The 20673-nt window shown below is 39.0% G+C and overlaps 4 protein-coding genes across 4 annotated transcripts; 1 reads left to right on the plus strand and 3 right to left on the minus strand.

The window, feature by feature from the left end:
- Positions 3702 to 7599, plus strand: LOC109713575. Its single transcript, XM_020237694.1, has 6 exons — positions 3702 to 3830; positions 4151 to 4280; positions 4406 to 4825; positions 5812 to 6271; positions 6383 to 6464; positions 7258 to 7599. Exons 1-6 carry the CDS (start codon positions 3792 to 3794, stop codon positions 7459 to 7461), a joined length of 1335 nt encoding a protein of 444 aa, XP_020093283.1. The 5' UTR covers positions 3702 to 3791; the 3' UTR covers positions 7462 to 7599.
- On the minus strand, positions 9996 to 12922 carry LOC109714276. The gene is made up of 4 exons (XM_020238828.1): positions 12763 to 12922; positions 12481 to 12640; positions 11034 to 11401; positions 9996 to 10943 (listed from the first exon to the last, which is right to left on the minus strand). The coding sequence occupies exons 2-4, from the start codon at positions 12590 to 12592 to the stop codon at positions 10284 to 10286; spliced, it is 1140 nt and encodes a 379-aa protein (XP_020094417.1). The 5' UTR covers positions 12593 to 12640; positions 12763 to 12922; the 3' UTR covers positions 9996 to 10283.
- LOC109714639 (putative F-box protein At5g55150) lies at positions 14615 to 16946 on the minus strand. The gene is made up of 3 exons (XM_020239335.1): positions 16059 to 16946; positions 14750 to 15013; positions 14615 to 14650 (listed from the first exon to the last, which is right to left on the minus strand). Exons 1-3 carry the CDS (start codon positions 16944 to 16946, stop codon positions 14615 to 14617), a joined length of 1188 nt encoding a protein of 395 aa, XP_020094924.1.
- LOC109713978 (polyubiquitin) lies at positions 17493 to 19641 on the minus strand. Its single transcript, XM_020238318.1, has 2 exons — positions 19541 to 19641; positions 17493 to 18883 (listed from the first exon to the last, which is right to left on the minus strand). Exon 2 carries the CDS (start codon positions 18881 to 18883, stop codon positions 17738 to 17740), a length of 1146 nt encoding a protein of 381 aa, XP_020093907.1. The 5' UTR covers positions 19541 to 19641; the 3' UTR covers positions 17493 to 17737.

Below are 20673 nucleotides of genomic sequence, written 5' to 3' on the forward strand. Positions count from 1 at the left end.
ACACACCACTTTGTGATTCCTAATCTCAAGAAAGATATTTATAACTGTTCTCCATTAGTACTTAATTTTTAATTATCTCTTTTGGCTCACCCCCAGCCGTTCAAGTAGAAGATGATAAATGCAATGGACGATTTGCAGATACAGACAATGTTAATAGAGTGGTTGGATAAAATATAAAAAATTAATATAGCAGGATATTAAATTTAAAATAAAATTAGAATTCTAACATCTAAAGTTAGAAGCTCTAATTTACAATTTTTGATTTTACTATAAAATAAAAGATGTGAATCATTTTGTTGTTTATAAATGGTGAAATAATTAACTGTACATGTAACATTTTACTATAGAGAAATATACCAAGATGTTGGGCCTACAATCCAAAAGAGATTACCATATTACAATTTTTCATTTAAGAGTTAATTTTTGTACGATAATTTATTTTTTTAATATTAAATTCCGAAAAAAGTTGTCTGAAGCGCAATACAAAGCATTGAAATGTTGCAACTTTTGGTTGTAGACTCAGTATTTTTTTTTACTGTATATGTTGCAACGTACCTTTTAAAAGATTTGTAAAAAGTTAAACAAAAAATCCTGAACTTTTTAAACATTTCATAGCCATTAACAAAAAATCTTGAACTTTTGAACTTTTTAAATTTTTAATTTTAACAATTGAACTTTTTAAACATTAACAAATATAGTTCATAAACCCCGCTCTCGAAATTGATGTTATTATTTACATAGCCATTGTGTTAATATGTCGTGTACATAATGTTGTAAACCTTCAAAATATAAATCAACATATATATATATATATATATATATATATATAGAGAGAGAGAGAGAGAGTGAGACTGGTATACTTCTGGAACTACGGAACCTTTTTTTTTTGAGAAATAACTGGGTTACTATTAGTAGCAAAATTTTATTGTTGCTATCAGTTTTTTAGCCTTTGGATCAACTCTTTTCATTATTTCTAATCATTGGATTAAAAACTATAACCCAGCGGGAACCACTCAACCCTAGGGGGACCACTCAACTCTAATCGACTAATATCATCCCGACTTTACAATTTTTCATCTAAGGGTTAAAAACTTGATAGTAAAAAGAGTGTTTTACTATTAATAGTATTCCGGCCTAATTATATATATATATATATATATATGCTGGGGCTACTATACTCTTATGAGTATAGACCCCCTTATACTCATAAATTTTTAACCATTGATTGATAGAATGTGTGGTTAGGATGATTGTGGTCCCCACTTAGAATGATAGTGATCTCCTAGGGTTGAATGGGTAGTTAGTTGAATAGTATAATATAATGGGTGAAAATGATCAATGAAATAAATCTAAGGGCCGAAAACTTATGAGTATAAAGGAACCAATACTCATAAAAATATAGTAGCTGGACTCTTACAAGTATATATGTTGTATTATCATGGTTAATTTATACATTAGGATAAGTTGTGTACTAAATGTGATATGATGGTTTAGGAGGCGTCTATCGGTAAAAGCTAGAGCAAAGTAATTAAAAGTTTGTAGTGAAGTGTTTGTTAGCTTAATTTAATGACGAGTATTACAGATTCACAATAGATATCCGAAGGATATCCTCTGTTGGTTGACAAATAAGAAAAATAGTTTGGTAATAAGCGCCGGCTGATAAGCGCAACTGCATAAAGATATAGTGTTGTATCTCACATAAAGAAATTTAAATATGGTAAAATTCTATTTTCATACTAGCCAATTAATTCTATTCAATAAATCCTTCTTGAGAAATTGTGCAATTAACATTAAATCTTTTGAGAAGTTCTCGAGTCATTGGATAGCCGGGTGAACATCCACAGCGGTGGATAGGATGATGTTGGAGTATCGGGGAAGGGGTTGAACTTTGCATTATAGAGTAAGCGGCCGACCATTAGTTCTGAGATATTCCTTTCCTCCCATGCCGAGCTACCTGGGCTTCAGGGCCTATGCAATTATGTTGACTAACCATGGATAAGTCCGATTCCCCCACCGTAGCAGCTCTTCAGCCGTTTAACAAGCTAAATAGAGATTCCCCGATATTCTAAGTGAGCAGGCGATTAATCAAAAAAGTAGGGTCGCTTGGAATAGTGGGTTTATTGTAGTAAATGAAAAATTAACATATAGGTAGCAACTATCTCGAAATGGATAAGATTGCTCTCTCATTTTTCATTCGTATGGGTGTTTGGCCCGCTTTCGCCTACGACTTTCTCATCAGAGGTTTCAAAAGAGGTAGTGATTAACGGACTAGAGGGAACAAGGTGAAAGTCGACCAATGATAGGCGAACAACTAACTTCTCTGGTGTCCGTCAAAGGATTCGGAGGTAGGGGATGACCTGTAATTAATCTGGCTGTTCGGGTTAAAGGGAAGGGCCTCGTCGAAATCATCGGCTTTCTGCCCAACGCCACAGTTCCATTCAAGTAAGATTCGAAGACCCTCGATGTAGACTTCACTCGTCGGATTAAGCAATTCCGTAAGCAAACTTATATTAGGGTGAGCGCCTATACCCGTGGGAGTCGCTGTAAGCAAGCCTTTGCGCTAGCTCCGTCCAGGTGTGTGGTTCCTGAACATTCAAATTCACATAAGAATCACTTATTTTTGCTTTTTAACCCCACCATATTGTAGGNTAATAATAAAACGCTCTTTTTGCTATCAAGTTTTTAACCCTTGGATGAAAAATTATAGGGTCAGGATGATATTAGTCGGTTAGAGTTGAGTGGTCCCCCTAGGGTTGAGTGGTCCCCACTGGGTTATAGTATTTAATCCAATGGTTAGAAATAATGAAAAGAGTTGATCCAAAGGCTAAAAAACTGGTAGCAACAATGGGATTTTGCTACTAATAGTAACCAAGTCCAACTCTATATATATATAAAATTGAGCTCCTATGTTTTTAAAAGTACCAAGTCATTGGTGCTTGTAAGTTTTTGACTGTTGGATTAAGAGATGTGCGGTTAGGATGATGTGGGCCCCCTAAGGTTGAGTGAGTGGTTGGTTGAATAGTATAATCTAATGGGTAAAAATAATCAAAGATGTAGATTTAATGGTAGAAAATTTACAAGTACCAAACGCTTGGTGCTTTTACAAGTACCATAGCTAAACTCTATATATATATATATATATATATATATATATGTATATATATATATATATATTTTTCAAATTAAGCATGAGAATTGAAATATAGGATGCGCCTGCTTTCAATTTTCACTAATTTTTATCCATATATAATATATTTGAATAAAAAATAAATTTTCGTGTTTCGATATTTTATAAGATAATATGCAAGACCTACAATAATTTAATTATAATTAGATAAAATTTAAATACTCATTCATAAAGGTCCCAAAGTTCACGAGGCAAATATTATAATGAGACTTGGTAATCGTACTGTAAATATTGCATCCATCAGTACAATAATTTAGACTTTTTAAAGAAAATTTAGTATTAAAAAAATTAATAAAATTAGCATGAAATTATTAATTCTTGGATTTATCTTAATAATGGATTATTGATTTGAGTGTAACAAAGGAGCGACATTGTCACAGTCACACCATGCCCCCACAGAAACTGCCATTTTGAAACGTTAGTGGCATCCATGCAATTAGAGCCAACTCCCGGGCTTTTTTCGCTTCTATTTAACAAGTCGAGTTCGTGAACTTTTCCGCCATTTTGGCCCACCCCTCCTTCTCCTGCTTCAAATCTACGGATAAAGCTTCCAAATTCCCACACCAACCTCCTCTCTCTCTCTCTCTCTCTCTCATCTCCTCTAATGGAGTACGAGCGCATCCACAAGCCTCTCCATCGTCAGGTGCCATCTCTCTCTCTCTCTCAAACGCTTTTTTTCACGAGCGGTTCCTCAGATTTTTTGCTCAAAAAGCGACTTTTGCATCGATTCCCCTGCGGTTTTTGTCGGATTTGGCTTTCCCGCGGCTCGATTGCTTGCGAGTTTCGATTGGGCCGTGAAAAGACCCTATATGGGGTCTTTGGATTTGACGAGATTATGCTTTTTTGCCCTGGGAATTTGGATTTTTTGTGAGCTTTGTGTGGTGGAATCTTTGTACGATTTTGTACGCATCAGGTTGAAAATTGGAAAATTTTTAATTTTGGGCTGTGTTTTCCTCGTCGCAGAGCGGTGGATTCTCCCCGGCGAAGCTCCGCGCGGTGCTTCTTGGATTGGAGAAGCGTCGGAAGGGGGAGGACGCGTCGGAGGAGGAGGAGCAGGGAGAGGTCGAATTCGACATGGAGCTCGATGATCGGCGTAACGCCTCTTCTTCTTCTTCTTCTTCTTCTTCTTCTTCTTCTTTGTTTTAATTCTTTGTGGAATTTTGCTTTAATTAGTAAATTAACGAGGGAGAGGGGGCGGGGAATTGGGAATTGGTGTAGGCGCGAGCGCCGCGGAGAGGTGCCGCGACGTGGAGTGCTCGACGTCGACGGGGGTTCAACAGAGGTCGATCCAATCGCGAATTAGGGTTTTGGACTCGGAGACCGGCGACTCGGAGTGGAGCTTCGACTTCCACCCGGCGCCGTCCAAGTGGGACGACGCCGAGAAGTGGATCGCGAGCCCCACTTCGCACCGCGGTGGCCGCGCCCCGGCGTGGGCGGGGAAGAGGTCGGGATTAGGCGTGCCCATGGCTACGGCATCGGCGGCGGCGGCGAAGGTTGTGATTTCGGCGGCGGCGGCGGCGGCGACGACGAAGGATTCGCCCAAATGGGCCGGTGCGACGCAGGGTAAGAAGGATGGTGGTGGTCTCCTAAAGGCTGTGAATTGGGCGCCAGAGGCGAAGCCTCTTCCTGATTCTGCTAGTAAGCAATTTCATTATCTCTGTTTGAATGTTGGAATAAGTTATTCAGTAGTTCGCGACATTGATGATTTGGTTTGTCTCATTACGAAAACACAACCCTAGACCCTAAAGATAAATGGTCATTCTCTTATTCGTCTGCGAAATGCTACAAGTATCGTGAGTAAATGAAATAATCGTGCGCCGAACAAGATGTTCATTCATGCAAACATAGTTTTGTTATCATTTGAAAGTTAATGTTATTGGTCATTACCGCTTGATAGGTCAGTCTCTGGCTCTCTGCTTCCTATTTATTGTAGTCGGTTTAAGAGTAAAAAATGCGTGTTCAACAAATCAATCAGAAGCCTTATCTTCTCATTTTTTTCTCAGGAACTTCTCCTTCTCGGCCTTTTCTGTTAATTATAGTGATATTACGCTTCCTGATTCGAATGATCCATTCGTTGGTCGACATTTATGTTATACTAAATCTGAAACATTTTTCAGCTCGCACATTGTTACTTACGAGGGCATGCAGTTTAAAACACTGTTCAGCAACGAACATTGACAGCATATTATCTCCTCGCTTACGAAGATAACAATGCAAGATATGGATTGGAACCTCTACCAATGTTGTTATTGTTGCAGCCAAAAAAGAAAAACAGAGCATTTTATCCTCAATTCAAGCTTCTTCCCTAAAGATCGTTTTGCACAACCTTGTAATCGGTTGTCCTGGTGGTAGCACTTGGTGGCACTTCTGGATGCTTCCCATTGCTACTTTTGTGTGTGATAAGAAATTATGTAGCCAACTTTATTCTCTTCCTGTCTTGGCATTATGATTTGTTTGCCCGGTTGTGTCTTTTTTTTCATGTACAACTTCATTATCAGTTACTAGTTCAGTCGTTCGGTCGTTCAGTCATGCTTGCATTAGAACCTTTGCTTTCTTTCAGAATTCTACCTGGAAACTCAAAACAGTAGGATTTAAATGTTCGTGCTCTTTTCCACCTTCTGCAGTCTGTCTTAGCCAGCACGATACATCGGCATCTGCTCGTAGTGCTTCCACATTTATTACCCCCGCACCAACAGTTCGCTCAGTATCCATGAGAGATATGGGAACAGAAATGACTCCTATTGCAAGCCAAGAGCCCTCTCGCACCGGAACCCCTTTGACAATTCGTAGCCCGACTTCTTCGAGACCACCGACTCCTCCGCGGACTCTTCCCAGTTCGGTCTCTTGTGATGGTGATTCCAACAATAAGGAGTTATCCGAAATGGAGCTACAAAAGAAAACTAGGAGGGAGATAATGGTTCTGGGCCAACAACTCGGCAAGACAAATATAGTTGCCTGGGCAAGCAAAGAAGAGGAGGAAGCTAATGCATCTAATAATGGAACACTAGATCAATCAGCTAAAATTATTGCTGAGGCTCGTGCAGCAGCATGGGAGGAGGCCGAGAGAGCCAAATATCTTTCTAGGTAGTTTAAAATGCAACTTCGTCTGTGAAGTTATCATTTTCCTTTATTATATATTTCGTTTATTTATCCCTGTAGCTTGCTGTTCTTAGTCTTGGACATTATGAAATTTAGGTTTAAGCAAGAAGAGATCAAAATTCAAGCCTGGGAAAATCATCAGAAGGCAAAAACCGAAGCCGAAATGAGGAAGATAGAGGTACACCCTTTTTTACTTCCTGTGCATTTCCGCTTTACATTATAAATTAGCAGTTGCATCGGAAACTGAAAAATCACATTAGCTCTTCATTCACTTTTACCGTACGCATGAACTTTCAATTATATAGGGATTTTAGCAGCAAAAGATTGTAATATTATCTTGATGATTGCTTGTTATTAGAAAAGTACATAGTAGTGCAAAATATATTACATTGCCTAGGATATCGATCCAAGGATATTTATGTTGTTGTTGTTGCATTCAGATTGGAATATATTCATAGCACAAGATAATGCGGAAAAACAGGATAAGATTAATGAAAATGAACGATAATTAAAGAAATAAACATGGTGGATAACGCAGAAGACGAGAACTTATGTTCACTTATCAGACACCATGCATATATATTATTTTCTTAAAAAGAGGGGAACTTATTATACTTCATACATAAAACGTCCATAAGAGTGAAAAGGAGCTTACCCTCACACGCATAAGATAGACCTATTAAATCGTAGGTTAAACAATGAGGACACCTTAAATACATACGAGTAAGGAAAAAGAGATTCAGCTCATAACCTGTTGAGCTAAAACTAGAGTAGAAGTTCTCGTAGCTAGTTACATTTTAGTATATTTATGTAAGATAACTCACGGGCGGTCATCAAGTTGAATATCATTTCCTAGTTGTGCTGCTTTTGCTGCTGCGAGAATCATATATCGCTAGTTACTGTGCAATTGTTCATCTGATATTGCTGGATCTAAAGGAATTATTCTTGTTGTTTATGGCTTATCGTTCCAGGTCGAGGTAGAAAGAATGAGGGCTCGCGAGCATGAGAGGCTCATGAACAAATTAGCAGCTGCTAGGCATAAGGCTGAGGAAATGAGAGCCGCAGCCGAGGCAAAAAGAAATAATCAAGCTGCACGAACGGCGCAACAAGCGGAGTATATCCGAAGAACAGGTCGCGTCCCTTCGTCTTTTTCGTTCTGGAATTGGTGCTCGTAGTTCTTCATTTTTTTTCCTTCACAAAAAAAGAAAAAAAGCCTACCTGGTTTGTATCTAATATATCTTCTGTGTAAAGCCAAAATAATACGTTATAATATATAATATATATATGTGTGTGTATTTATCAGCATTGAACTACTCTTTTCCAAGAAATTGAGTTTTCACCATTCTTTTTGATTGTGATTTTCGATCACGCGTTTACTAATTATAAGAGAAATGATCTATTTTATTGTTTTTATTTGCATGTAATATATTTGAACAGCCAATTTTGTTTAGCAAAAACAAAGTTAAATCTATTGCTAATTATATATGCAGAGAGTGTAGATATAACGAATCAAAGGATCTATGCTGAGCGTGGGTCTATCAAGACATGCTTAGAAATAACCTGGAAAAATTAATTTGGGACAAATTGCATGTTCTCGTTCCAATCAAAAAATTTGGGCATTTTATTAAATTTGTTGGTGATTTTATCGAAGTTAATGATTCTAATTACTTTTTAGTTAATGAAATTAGTTCAATTAATATTACTGGCTAATAACTAATAAATTAGTTAAATTTAATAAAATTTTTAACTTAACTAAGTATAAAAAATTAATTAAAAATACAATTTGAAGAAAAAAATAGCTGAGTGGTGGGCTATTTCCTGTATTTGATGGGTCTTCGTACATTTTTAACCTTTAGAACATTTATGTACATAATTTGGAGGCTTTTGCTTGCATACTTTTTGTAACTATTCAAAATACCTTCGGAAAACTCAATCTTGTAAGTAAATCCGAAAGGAAAAGAGAATATTTGAAAAAAGAAACTTGAAATCAACAGAGTAGGTATGTTGATCGTACATGAGTAAATAAGATATTTTTAAAGTTTTGAAAGATATATTAGATATTATTATCTCTATAATTTTATATATCTATAAGTAACTATTTAGAAGAATCTATCTTAATATCTTATTTTTTAAGATTTGTTAACAATCTATATACTAGGTAGAATTTAAGAATCAAATATTCATATATAAAGGATGATTACTAACTTAAATCTCCTTTTTTTGGACCCCACGAGCGTTTTTTATTTTTTTTATTTATTTATTTTGTACTTTATTAAAGGGGCATTATCTGTGCTTCTAAAAAACATTATTTAGAAAAAAATTATTTTGATACCCTATTTTTAAGATTTGTTATAAAATTATAAGCTAAATAGAATTCAAGATTTAAATACTCACATATAAAGGACCAAGCCCTGAATTCTCCGCTTAAATCTCCTCCTTTTTTGGATCCCGCCGGCAGTTTTTTCCAAAAAATTTGAATTTCACCACACCTACACATTCCAACCATTTCCACCACATTTATATAATTTAACCTTATATATACATGATTTTGTACTTTAGAGGAGCATTTCTAGATATCTAAGTTCAATTATTTAGAAGAATTTATCTTGATATCTTATTTTTAAGATTTGTTACATATTTACATGTTAGGTAGAATTGAAGAATCAATAACTCACACTGAAAGAGCCAAACCTGAAATTCTCCGCTGAAATCTCCTCATTTCTTGGATCCCACTAACATTCACACATTCCAACCAGCTCCACCTCCTCCTCCTCCACATCTTCGCGGGTATATATATATAGAGAGAGAGAGAGTGAGAGAGAAAAAAAAAAGAGGATCATCGACGATGGACGAATTCGCGACTCCGAGACTATCACAGGAGGAGAGGGAGCGCATTGACAAGGTGGCACACTTTGTGGCGCGGGATAAAGAAGGGGACTTGACAGAAAGCATCCTACTAAGGCTACTCAAGATCACGAAGAATCACCGGCGGTGGGGGTTCCTGTCTCCCGACCACCCCCACCATTCTTACTACCTCCGCCGAAAGATTTCTGAGCAATGCCGCGCCATCCGCCCGCCTCGAACCTAGCCAAAACCTTTGCACTTTTAAATTTTAAAGTTTTGCATGGATACTGCTACAATTCTTTCATTTATATGTTCATTATAAGATTGACAAAGATTGACAAATTTCTTCATTTTTTTTCCTGGGCATTTCACTCATTGTTGTATTCACAAAAATGTACTTTTTATTGGTGTGAGGTACAAAAAACTGTCTGTAAGTGTGTTGCGAGCCCGTATCTATTTTCGAACCTGATCAAACCTGAGCAAATTTGATCAAATCACAAACCAGCAATTGAAACGAATCTTTCACCGCAGCTTCAGTAATACAAGGAATTAAGCAGAGAAGCATTGTATAATATTAACCTCAAAAGTTTAGATATCTAAGGCCAAAAAATGTCGTAATGTAAGACTCGATATCCGCCGTGCCAAATATAATGTAAAGAAGAAAAAACATCATAATCATGGCTTACAAAGGTCCCTCGCAGCACCCACGGTCTGCAATCACCGTTAGAGGTGTGCGACGACGATAAAGCAAAAACAACTAAGCCTCTAGTCTCAAACCATTTGGAGTGCCTAAACATTATATAGATCATTTTCAAACTCACAACAATCAACAGCAACTAGTTAAAAAAAAATAAAAATAGAGAAGTACAAATGATGAGCCATGAATAGCGCAGCACAAGTTAGTTAATACTTGAAATCAGCCAAGGGCTGTTACATGTCACCAAAAAGCCAAAACATGTTCTCCAGATTGTCGAGCATGATAAGTTTTTCATAATGCTCTACAAATGCCCCTATTCACTTTTTGATAATCGACAACCCTAAAACATTACAGCGCCAAAAGATTATATATATATTACACACCAAAATCAGCTACATCGCAAACTGTTTGTAGCATGAGGATTAAGTACTGAAGGCTACACTTGCGCGAAAAGTATTAAATTCTTGAAAAATCTACATCCTGATTCGGAGGAGCAGACATACGGCACTGCTGTATGGGCTGTATAGGCTGCTGATAAACGGAATGCATCGCGACCTTCCGATCAATCCACGCATGCAGAATCGGCCCCTTCAGGTTCATAAAGATGCATCTGTCATGCTCATCACGAAAAGCGTCACAAACTGAGAGAAAAGCTTCTGATGACATGTTACGCAGAGTCTTCAGCTTCAACATGCACTGCTCGATTGAATAGACCTTCGGCATGCCGGCAAGTTGTCGGTTGAGAAGCTCCTTCGCAATCTCTTGTTGCCGCCGCCCAATCTCTACCAGCTCTTCCAAAGCTTTCGATACAGCAGAAGTTCGCCCGCTTTGGCTTGAGCTTGAACTGTCATCTGAAGCAGAAGCATTGTCATCATCATCGGCATCCTCTTTATTGCTTGCATAGGGAAGTGGTATATCCTTTGGCTTCTGACTAGATGTGTTCTTCTCGGACGATCTAAAAGAAGAAGAGGAGCAACCTTCACCTTTATCACTAAAATCTCCAGCCATTGCATTCATTTGGCTCTGCCTTGACACGCTGCTCTTCACAAAAAATAGCTTAAGGATAGGGTAAGCAGGGAAAGGCTTGTCCCTACACTTAGCATAATGCGGATTTACCTACAGAAAAAAAGGAAAAAGGAAAGAAGCAAACAAATCAGTAACATGAGATGAAGATAAAGGCGATCTATGTAATAACCATTGACAAACCACTATCATCCGGTCCCAACTGGAAGGGTCTTGAGGTTTCGGTACATTTCTTTCCGAGTCCCATTCCCAGCCATTCAGTGTGGCAACATCGTTGTACAACCTGAAAGTGTTCTTTAAAACCTTTAGGCGATTCTGAAGATGACCTTTGTTGAGACTCAACCTTGTTTTCATATTGAAGGCGGTAACTATCCGGGCCCACGCACTCTTTGTAAATTGCCCATTAATAAAATTCCCCTCAATGTATTCTTGTTTAAAGAGTCGCAGTAATGATGCATCAAGAGAACGCGTCCAATTCGCGGTTCGCACCCTCCTAACAGATTTTCCAATGACTTTCTTTATCGGCATGTCTAATAGATGAACATAAGGACCTAGAAGAAACAAATAATGAAAAGCAAGACTTAAGCGAGGTATACTAACAAGATAATAATAAAAGAAAGCTTCTAGCAATACGAAAGAAAATAATAGCGATTCATGACTTAGAAAGGGTAAAAGTCCTTGATTAGAAATGTGTAGAGACCACAAATTTCCTGCAATTTCAGTTCTAATCGCAAATAAATAGATAAGTGAAGATGAAATCTAGTGTTTGTAAAGATATGTAGCATCTGTAGATGGAATTAGAGGCTTTTTCCAGGAAACCTACAAATCACAAGGTCGCACTTCGTTCCTTTTAGGTTTTGTTCCTAATGCTTCCTACATTCCTTTTCCCATTTGTTCAATTTCATGACTCTACTTCAAAGACCTGCGCCTGCTCAAGCCTACTGCTACACAGCTAGACATGCAGAAGCACAAGATGCACAGAAGGTTAAAGACACGTTTACTGAAGCGCGAATTCGAAGTGATCAAACACATCCTAGCAAATACTCTGCCGAATGTAAGTATTGAATTAAGATAACTTAGATTTGAACCTCCAGGTCTGTAGGTTTGTGAACAGGGCAAAAGGCCAGTAGTAGAAGATAAACAGATACAGCAAAGAGCTCGCCGAGCTCCAAAATAACAATATAGACCACAAATATTTCTAATTCATCAAAATTTGTCTAACTGAAGTAAACTCCGACTGCAAGCAGTAGGTTAAATAAGGTATCTTCATGCAGAAGAATTAGGGCAAAGAAAAATAATCACTCAATGTGTTCTAGCATCCTCATTTTGATTTCGTTTTTCTCTTTTTCAAAGATTACTAGATTGTTTTATCTTGCTCAATAACATGCTTGGCACGGGCAAAAATATAATCTCTAAATATGATTATGAAACAAAATGCGAACATTGGAAAAAAAAAATGCACCTTCATTCTCACAACAAATTTAAGAGGAAGTAGTGAAAGAGTTAAATTTAGTCCAAATTCATTTTAAACAAGGTTTAGAACACAGAACAAATTGCGCAATGTAAGGTAAAATTAGACAAAAAGAGGGGGAAAAAAAAACAAAAAGAGTGAGAGAGAGAAAGGGGAAACCTCTCCTCTCCCAAACAATATCTCTAATCGTCCTCCTCAGCTTCGCCTCTTCTCTTCGCGTTCTCACCGAGTTGTTTTGCGCCGGCGCCGCCACTATCATCGTAGATACCATTCTAATGCTCCATTACCACCATCTTCCTACAAAAATTCCCCACGAATCCTGCCCAATTCGTAGTATTCGTAGTTCATTTATAAAAGTGAGAGAGAATACAAATAAATTCGAAACGTAGAGGAAGAGGAGGGGGAGGAGAGAGAGAGGGATAGGGTTAGGGTTAGGGTTACCGAGAGAGAGAGAAAGAGAGGAAGAGGAATAAGGGAAGGGAGAGGAATAAGGGTGGGTGGGTGGGAATAAAGTTAATGCGGGGGGAAGGGGAAGGGGAAGGGGAAGAGGGGGAGGGCATGTGTTATTCCGAAGATAAGGTGGCTCGTCCCGTCCACTACTTATTCCCAATTCGTGGGATAGTTATTCCCGGGAATCGGATGCTCCCACCGCCCAATGGGCATCGGGATGCGCGGCAAATGGGATTATCCTCCCATTTCTTGCCACGTGGACCTTTCCCCGATTTAGGCCGTGTTTGGAAAAAGAAAAATTGCGGAAGAATAAATGCAAAAAATAAATCCCACCCAGTTTATTCGCTTAAATAGTAGTGTCTATGCTCTATATAGAAGAAAAATTTTAGAATGCAACGGATGTATTAGTGACGTGACATAATAAACCAATCAAAATTTTTTAAAAAAAATACATGTCCCATCATGACTGTAAAAAAATATTTTTATTATACTTTTTGTCTGAAAAGAAGAAAGGTGGTTGACTTGTTATTAATAACGTGGTGCAAGTGTCATAGTGTAGAATGTGCATTTTGAGCGGTTTCTGATAGAGCGGACTCTTGGAATGGACGGCCGTGATTTGACTGTGTTTGAATATAGGACTTAATAAGTGTATTATTTATCCTAGTTTTTCACCCTTTTTTTTTTGTTAAGGATAAACTTTAATTTGTCTTCATATAATTTAAGTTATTTTTTTTACTTTTATCTCTATTGGTATTTAAAAGAATTGCTATCAAATAAAATAGCAAAGTAATTTTTTTTAACAACCACAAGTTAGTTAAAGTATAGCTTTTTAAACTACAAAGATGATAAGAAAAAAATAAGTTAAACTATAAAATTATTAAGTATAACTTTTTAAACAATTGAATGATAAAAGAAAAATAAGCTAAACCAACCGTCCGTTTCTGGTGTAAGTGGCAAAAGAACTTGATGGTTGGTACTCAAGATTTCAAGTTTGAATCCAAGTTGATTCACACTTCCAACTAAGATTATTTCTAAAAAAATAATGAAACGGGATAACACGCTATCTTTCTCTTAAAAAAAAAAAAATAGTTAAACCACGGGCCATTTTCATTTTAGGCTTCATTTGGCCTCATTTCTCTTTTCTTTTTCTTTTTCTTTTTTTTTTCTTTTAGAGTCATTTAGATATAGAGCAGGTGATACACCCGGATCGGGATGTACCATTTACACCCCATCCATCTATGGGTGGGAATATTCCCACCCCACCCTTGGATGGGTGGGTATCTTCTACATGGGCTGTACATGGGTTGTACAAGAAGCATTTTCGGATTACTATATGATATGGAGTAGGAGAACTAGGTGTATTACTAGGGCCTGCAAAATGAACAAGAAGGCAGCAGACGAAAGTGATCACGCTTGGTCTGAGCCGTCAGATAGTATTCAATGTTGCAATGTTGCTTTGAGATTCACGGGGAGCGCAAACTGTGCCTTATAGTAGTAGGAGGTCTCCTAGATTTTTTTTTTTTTTTTTTTTTTTTTTTTTTTTTTTTGTATGCATATGGTTTGTTCCAATACTCCTCTATTGGAGTAAGTTAAGAAGCTGTGTGCAGTTCCTAAACAAAACCGTAAGAAGCAACTGGAGCTCCAAAAATTAAAACTCCAATACAAAACCTCAGCTTCTAGTTTGAGTTCAGCAAATAGTACCTTCCTATCTCTTATGAACAGCTAGCATTAAACTAATTGCGTTCGACATGAAGCTTGAAGGTGTATCTGTATCTTCCTTTAAACTCCATTGAAATTGCCTTAGGAGATTCTTTTTGCAGGAACACATCAGCTAAGAGGCGTCTTAGAGATCGCTGACCGCTTGAGAAAGGACCAAAACCTGAAGCAAATCAATATTACATATCCATCAAAACAATTCGCTCATTAGATATAGTCAAGCATGTTACAAGGGGTTAAACTTGTGACATTCTATAACTACCTTCGGGTGGGTGATCTCAATAGTTTTCTTCTCTAGCCTCCGGCTATGTTTGGCATCAAGATCACCAATAACAAATGTTGGAACCTTCACAAAGACTCCTCCCAGATTATCAAAAGTAGCATAGTTCTTGGAGGAAAACACGAGCACTCGATTCATCTCATTACCACAACACTGGCATCGAGCATCCGGATAGTAGCTAAGCTGCTGTTGATAGAGGCAACTGTAGTACCCAATTTTGCTGCCGATATGTTCATCGAAGAGTGCCTTTTTGGATGGAGCAGAAGAAGAAGAAGAGAAACAAATATCTCTTCTCAGTTCTCATGCATTAGAAACATCCCCTTTATATTGTAGCAGGAAAATGATATTCGGAATCTGAACAGGCAACTGTTGGATTACTCTTCGCCAGAAAAAGATGAAGGCTCTTGGGAATTCCATGAGCATATGTTCTGCGTTTTCGTAATCAGTGGAAATTGAATCTATTTAAATCAAAAGACGATGTAAACTTTTTCTCTAAGGAATGACTCGGTTTCGATTACGGTGTTCTCTCTCTGGTCGAAAATGAAAACTATAAGGCAACAGTTTTAAGTTCGATTTAATTTCTCAAATATATCATCTTTGACAGTCACTTTCAATTTGGTTGAGAAATTTCAGTTGCTACATGTTTTTTTTCATGAGAACAAGCTGTATTATAGGTCACGAAAAAAAAAAAAAGTTTGCATACTCGACCATACAACTCCAGAACTCATCGCAACCATCCATGGCTAATGAATTGATTACTGTGATCAGTCGATTAGAAAAGAAACCCAAATGACAAGTTTCAGATTGTGATTAATCCTTGATTATGTTCTAAAAATGAAAAACCTTTTAGACCAAATTGAACCAAACCGAGCAAACCCGTACATCGTGCTTGAAAATTTGTTGATACGAACTCGATTGTTCTCCTGTTATCTATGAACATTTAGAATTTCAACAGCATAAGTTTCTGATTCTCCAACTTCGAGCAGGCATGTATCGTCAGTTTCCGATCCGAAAAGGTAGAAGGACAAAAAAGATCGCATTGCACATCAAGTAAAGTTGAAGGTAACATATCAGAAAATGAAAGCTTCTTTAAGGCTGAGAATCATAATTTTTCGCTACATATAAGAAGATTTACCATTAGATATGGAACTATCAACCGACGTAGATTGCGAAAGTAAACACATAAAAGGGATACACAAACATGTTGTCCCGCAAATCGCTAGCACAAACTGGGAGTAAACCACAATGGCGGAGGCCAATTTAAGGAACAAACACCCAAATTGTGAACTACCTGCTCGATACCGCCGTCCTCCAATCTGAACAAATTAATCCCATAGCCGACCGAATCACCATATTCGACCGGTTGAATGTAATGAGGGAAGGCGTAGTACAAGCAATTCCGTCTCCACAGTCCCGAATAAGCAGCACAGGATATCGAAAGGCAATGAGAGTGAGATCCATAATCAACTAAGAGAAGCGCCTCCTCTCCGATATTGTCGACTTCGACCCACTCCAGTTGGCCTTCTAGGCTCAACTTGAGCACCCCGTATTCGGTCCTGTCGCCGGAACTATGTCTCCGAAAATCCCACACAACCATCAGTAATTCCCCGGACGCTCTCTCCACCAAGCACTTGGGATCTTCCTCGTATAGAATGGAGTGGATCACAGCCCTCGACGGAGACGGAGAGGCGAGATCGTAGACCGTGAGTCGCCCGCGGTCGCTGACGGAGAAGAATGTCCGGTCTTGGTAGGCGACGTCGACGAACCATTGCTCGTCGGTCCGCAGGTCGGCCACCGTCCAGGAGACATCCCCGCCCCGGCAGAAGACCAATAATTCGCCGAAACGAAAAAGAAGCATGACGACAAAGTGGGGATCCGTAGAAGGGTTGGAGCTTAGTACGGCCTTCCTTATCACGTAATCCCGCGATTGCTTGTTGTAGTTGCGGGTTGGCTCTTGCAAGTAGTTGAGTGGGGGGAGATGAGTTAGGGTTCGGGTGATGGGGTTGAGGAGGCAGACGGCGGGGCCGTCGCCCGCCTGGAGAACGAGGCAGCCGCGGGAGGAGGCGCGGAAGCGGAGGTAGTCGGCGATGAGGACGATTTTTCGGGAGATGGTGTCCAGAAGCTCCCGGGGGAGGTTCGACCAATCCCGCGATGCCGGCGGCGGCGGCGGCGGCGGCATGATTGCCAGGCGAGGAGATGGGATGAGATGGTCGGCGCGCGGAGAAAAACTTAGGTCGGCAGCATGACGCGGAGAGAGCGAGAGCTTTTGGTAAATTGTAGGGAGCGCTTTTGGTAGAGCGCAGGATCAACTAAAGACTAGCGCGTTCTTAAGACTCTAGCTACGGGCAAGGCTTCAACTACGGGCAATGTTTTAAAATCGGATCAATGCGCAAATGTTTTTAGGGCAAGAGTTATTAATTCAATCAGGGTGACTGGAATATCAACGCAACCTAAGTACCAAACAAACCTTGGCGTTAATTGCCACCAACATTTAAAAGGAATAATCAAAATAATCCAACGAGATCTTTAAACATAGTTCTATAGCAGTTAATTACTACAGGGTTTAAACAAACAATGACTAAAAAAATTATGTAATCAGAGAGAGTTTCAGAATCAACCAGAACAACAAAAGATAATTATAATAAATAGCCTTTGCGCATGCCCCCATAAAGTAACTATTAATACAAACCAAGTCACAGCAAAGGTAGTTATACTCCAAAGCAAATACAGCTAAAACACATATATTATTACCATAAAAGCGCTTTCTTAACCCATTACTACGAGTTCACCGTTCTCAAACACATAAACACATAAACAGCTAGGTTCATGCGTACACCAACCAAATACATATTGAAATACGACGAAAGCAAGCTATACTACTGCCTGCTCTAACACTTGACGCATAGACTCGACGACATCGCAAACACCAAAGAAACTTCATAAGACAGGAGGAGCTAAGCCACAGTCAGCTCACTGGCCACCACGGAGGCGGAGGACGAGGTGAAGGGTGGATTCCTTCTGGATGTTGTAATCCGCCAGGGTGCGGCCATCCTCAAGCTGCTTCCCAGCGAAGATCAAACGCTGCTGGTCCGGCGGAATCCCCTCCTTGTCCTGAATCTTAGCCTTCACATTATCAATAGTATCGGAGCTCTCAACCTCCAAGGTGATCGTCTTGCCGGTGAGGGTCTTGACAAAGATTTGCATCCCGCCCCTCAAACGAAGAACAAGGTGGAGGGTGGACTCCTTTTGAATGTTATAGTCGGCAAGGGTGCGGCCATCCTCAAGCTGCTTGCCCGCGAAGATGAGGCGCTGCTGGTCCGGAGGGATGCCCTCCTTGTCCTGAATCTTCGCTTTCACGTTATCAATGGTGTCCGAGCTTTCAACCTCAAGGGTAATGGTCTTGCCAGTGAGGGTCTTCACAAAGATCTGCATGCCCCCCCTCAGCCTCAACACGAGGTGGAGGGTGGACTCTTTCTGGATGTTGTAATCCGCAAGTGTGCGGCCATCCTCGAGCTGCTTCCCGGCGAAGATCAGACGCTGCTGATCCGGGGGAATGCCCTCCTTATCCTGAATCTTGGCCTTGACATTATCGATGGTGTCGGAGCTCTCCACCTCAAGGGTAATAGTCTTACCCGTGAGGGTCTTCACGAAAATCTGCATGCCACCCCTTAACCTCAGCACAAGGTGGAGGGTGGATTCCTTCTGAATGTTATAGTCTGCAAGGGTGCGGCCGTCCTCGAGCTGCTTGCCAGCAAAGATCAAGCGCTGCTGGTCGGGAGGGATGCCCTCCTTGTCCTGGATCTTGGCCTTGACGTTGTCGATGGTGTCGGAGCTCTCCACCTCAAGGGTGATGGTCTTGCCGGTGAGGGTTTTCACAAAAATCTGCATCCCTCCCCTTAGGCGAAGAACGAGGTGGAGCGTGGACTCCTTCTGGATGTTGTAGTCGGCGAGGGTGCGGCCGTCCTCGAGCTGCTTGCCGGCGAAGATAAGCCGCTGCTGGTCCGGGGGAATGCCTTCCTTGTCCTGGATCTTGGCCTTGACATTGTCGATGGTGTCAGAGCTCTCCACCTCAAGGGTGATGGTCTTGCCGGTGAGGGTTTTCACGAAGATCTGCATCTGTAAGAAGAGATCCAGCACCAGATGTTAATCACATAGTTCTCGGTGTCAAAAATAAGGATCAGATGTCTGAGAATCAAAAAAAGAACCAAAAAAAAGAAGTAAAATTTTGAAAAGATACAAACACGGTCTACAATTGATCGGACAACTGAATCATGTTATAACTTGTAAATCTCTATGAGGAGCCCTATTGCAACGAAAATATCAGAGAATCTCAAACCCTAAAATATATATTAAAAGAAAAAACCCTAAGAAAACATCTAGAAATTGCAGATCGGTCATCAAATTTAGGTGAACCAACAAGCAAAGATCAGATCCATCATTGAAACCCTAAATTCCACCAATTAATTGAACGAATCAGAAAGATCGCCCAACGAAACAGAGATTTACACCACAGAATACAGATTAAAACATGAATTAATATAGACAGATCTAAAATTATGATGAGAACATTAAGGATCAAGGACAAAGAAAATCAAATACCGATCCCGAAACATGGAATAGCAATAAACAATACAAATCATAAAAATAAACCTAAAAAAACTCTCCGTAAATATAATCGATGCAATACTAGGTAACCTAGATCGTACCTCCGATAGCCTAAAATTATTAAGAAAAAAAAGAAAAAACGCACGTTAAATTGGAAAGGAAACGAACCTTGAGAAAGGGAATTGAAGGGGCTTCGCTTTTCTTTGTTGAGAGAGAGAAAAATAAGATCGATGAGTTTAGGGCTACACCTTTGGGGGATTATTTATAGTCGCAATGCGCTCCGACTCGATGTCGGTGTGTGATGTCACGAATGACGATAATAGACGGACGGTGTGTTTCCACGTGGCAAAACTGGCGCCGTAGATTGGTATTAGGCTGAGCGGGGAACCGATAATCTCGAAGATTCTTTCGCGTGGACCTGGTCCAAGCGCGCATAAATAGCATCCTTGTATTGACCGGCCTAACTTGTCAGGATGATTTTTTCCTTTTTTTTTTAAAAAAAAAGAAAATTCTGGATAAATCTCGACGAATTATCTCATTTTCATTGCATGTTTTTTTATAAATTTTTGCACGCTAGCTGTGCAGTATTTTTTTTGTGTGCATTATTCGATGTTATCATCTATTAATAAAATTTTATAAAAATAATTAAATTCTATAATTTGCTAAATATTTAATTTATAAAACTATGGATACTTGTGATATTATTATTTTTTTTTTATCTCGACAGGAGATGTTAGCGCCACACCTAATTATAATATATTACTTAAATTTTGGAAAATCATTATTTATGCATCCAAGGAATCATTATTTCAATGGAATAAATAGTATCAGGAATTATATCTTAACATATTATTTTCTGAATGTTTAAAATTTTTAATTCAGTCCAGAAAACCGGTTCACTGTGGACCACGGTCCAGGCAAGAGTTTCTCGTTTCGCTCTAGGTTGCTTCTCGTAGCTTCTGCAACACCTGCGACGTTTCTCCGTCGCTTCACCAAACCCGAGCTTTTTTTTTTTTTATTTTCCCCGCTTAGTTTGGTCCAACTCTATGGTTTTGTTCATTCTTTTTTTTTTTTAATTTGTCAGTTCATCTGCCTCACTTATTTGTTATAGTGTCTCTTTTTTAAAAAATTTTAATGGTATGTGAATGTGGAATATAAAGTATAACTGAAGAAATAATTTTTTGATTGATTGCTTAATTTAATGGAATGTTCATTCTTTTTTGATTGCTTAACTGAAGAATGTAAAATTTAGTTCATCTCCCAGGAAACAATAATTATTTCATATTATTTAACAATATGAT

Source organism: Ananas comosus, linkage group 8, assembly GCF_001540865.1.
Source record: "Ananas comosus cultivar F153 linkage group 8, ASM154086v1, whole genome shotgun sequence".
Taxonomy (NCBI): Eukaryota; Viridiplantae; Streptophyta; class Magnoliopsida; order Poales; family Bromeliaceae; genus Ananas; species Ananas comosus.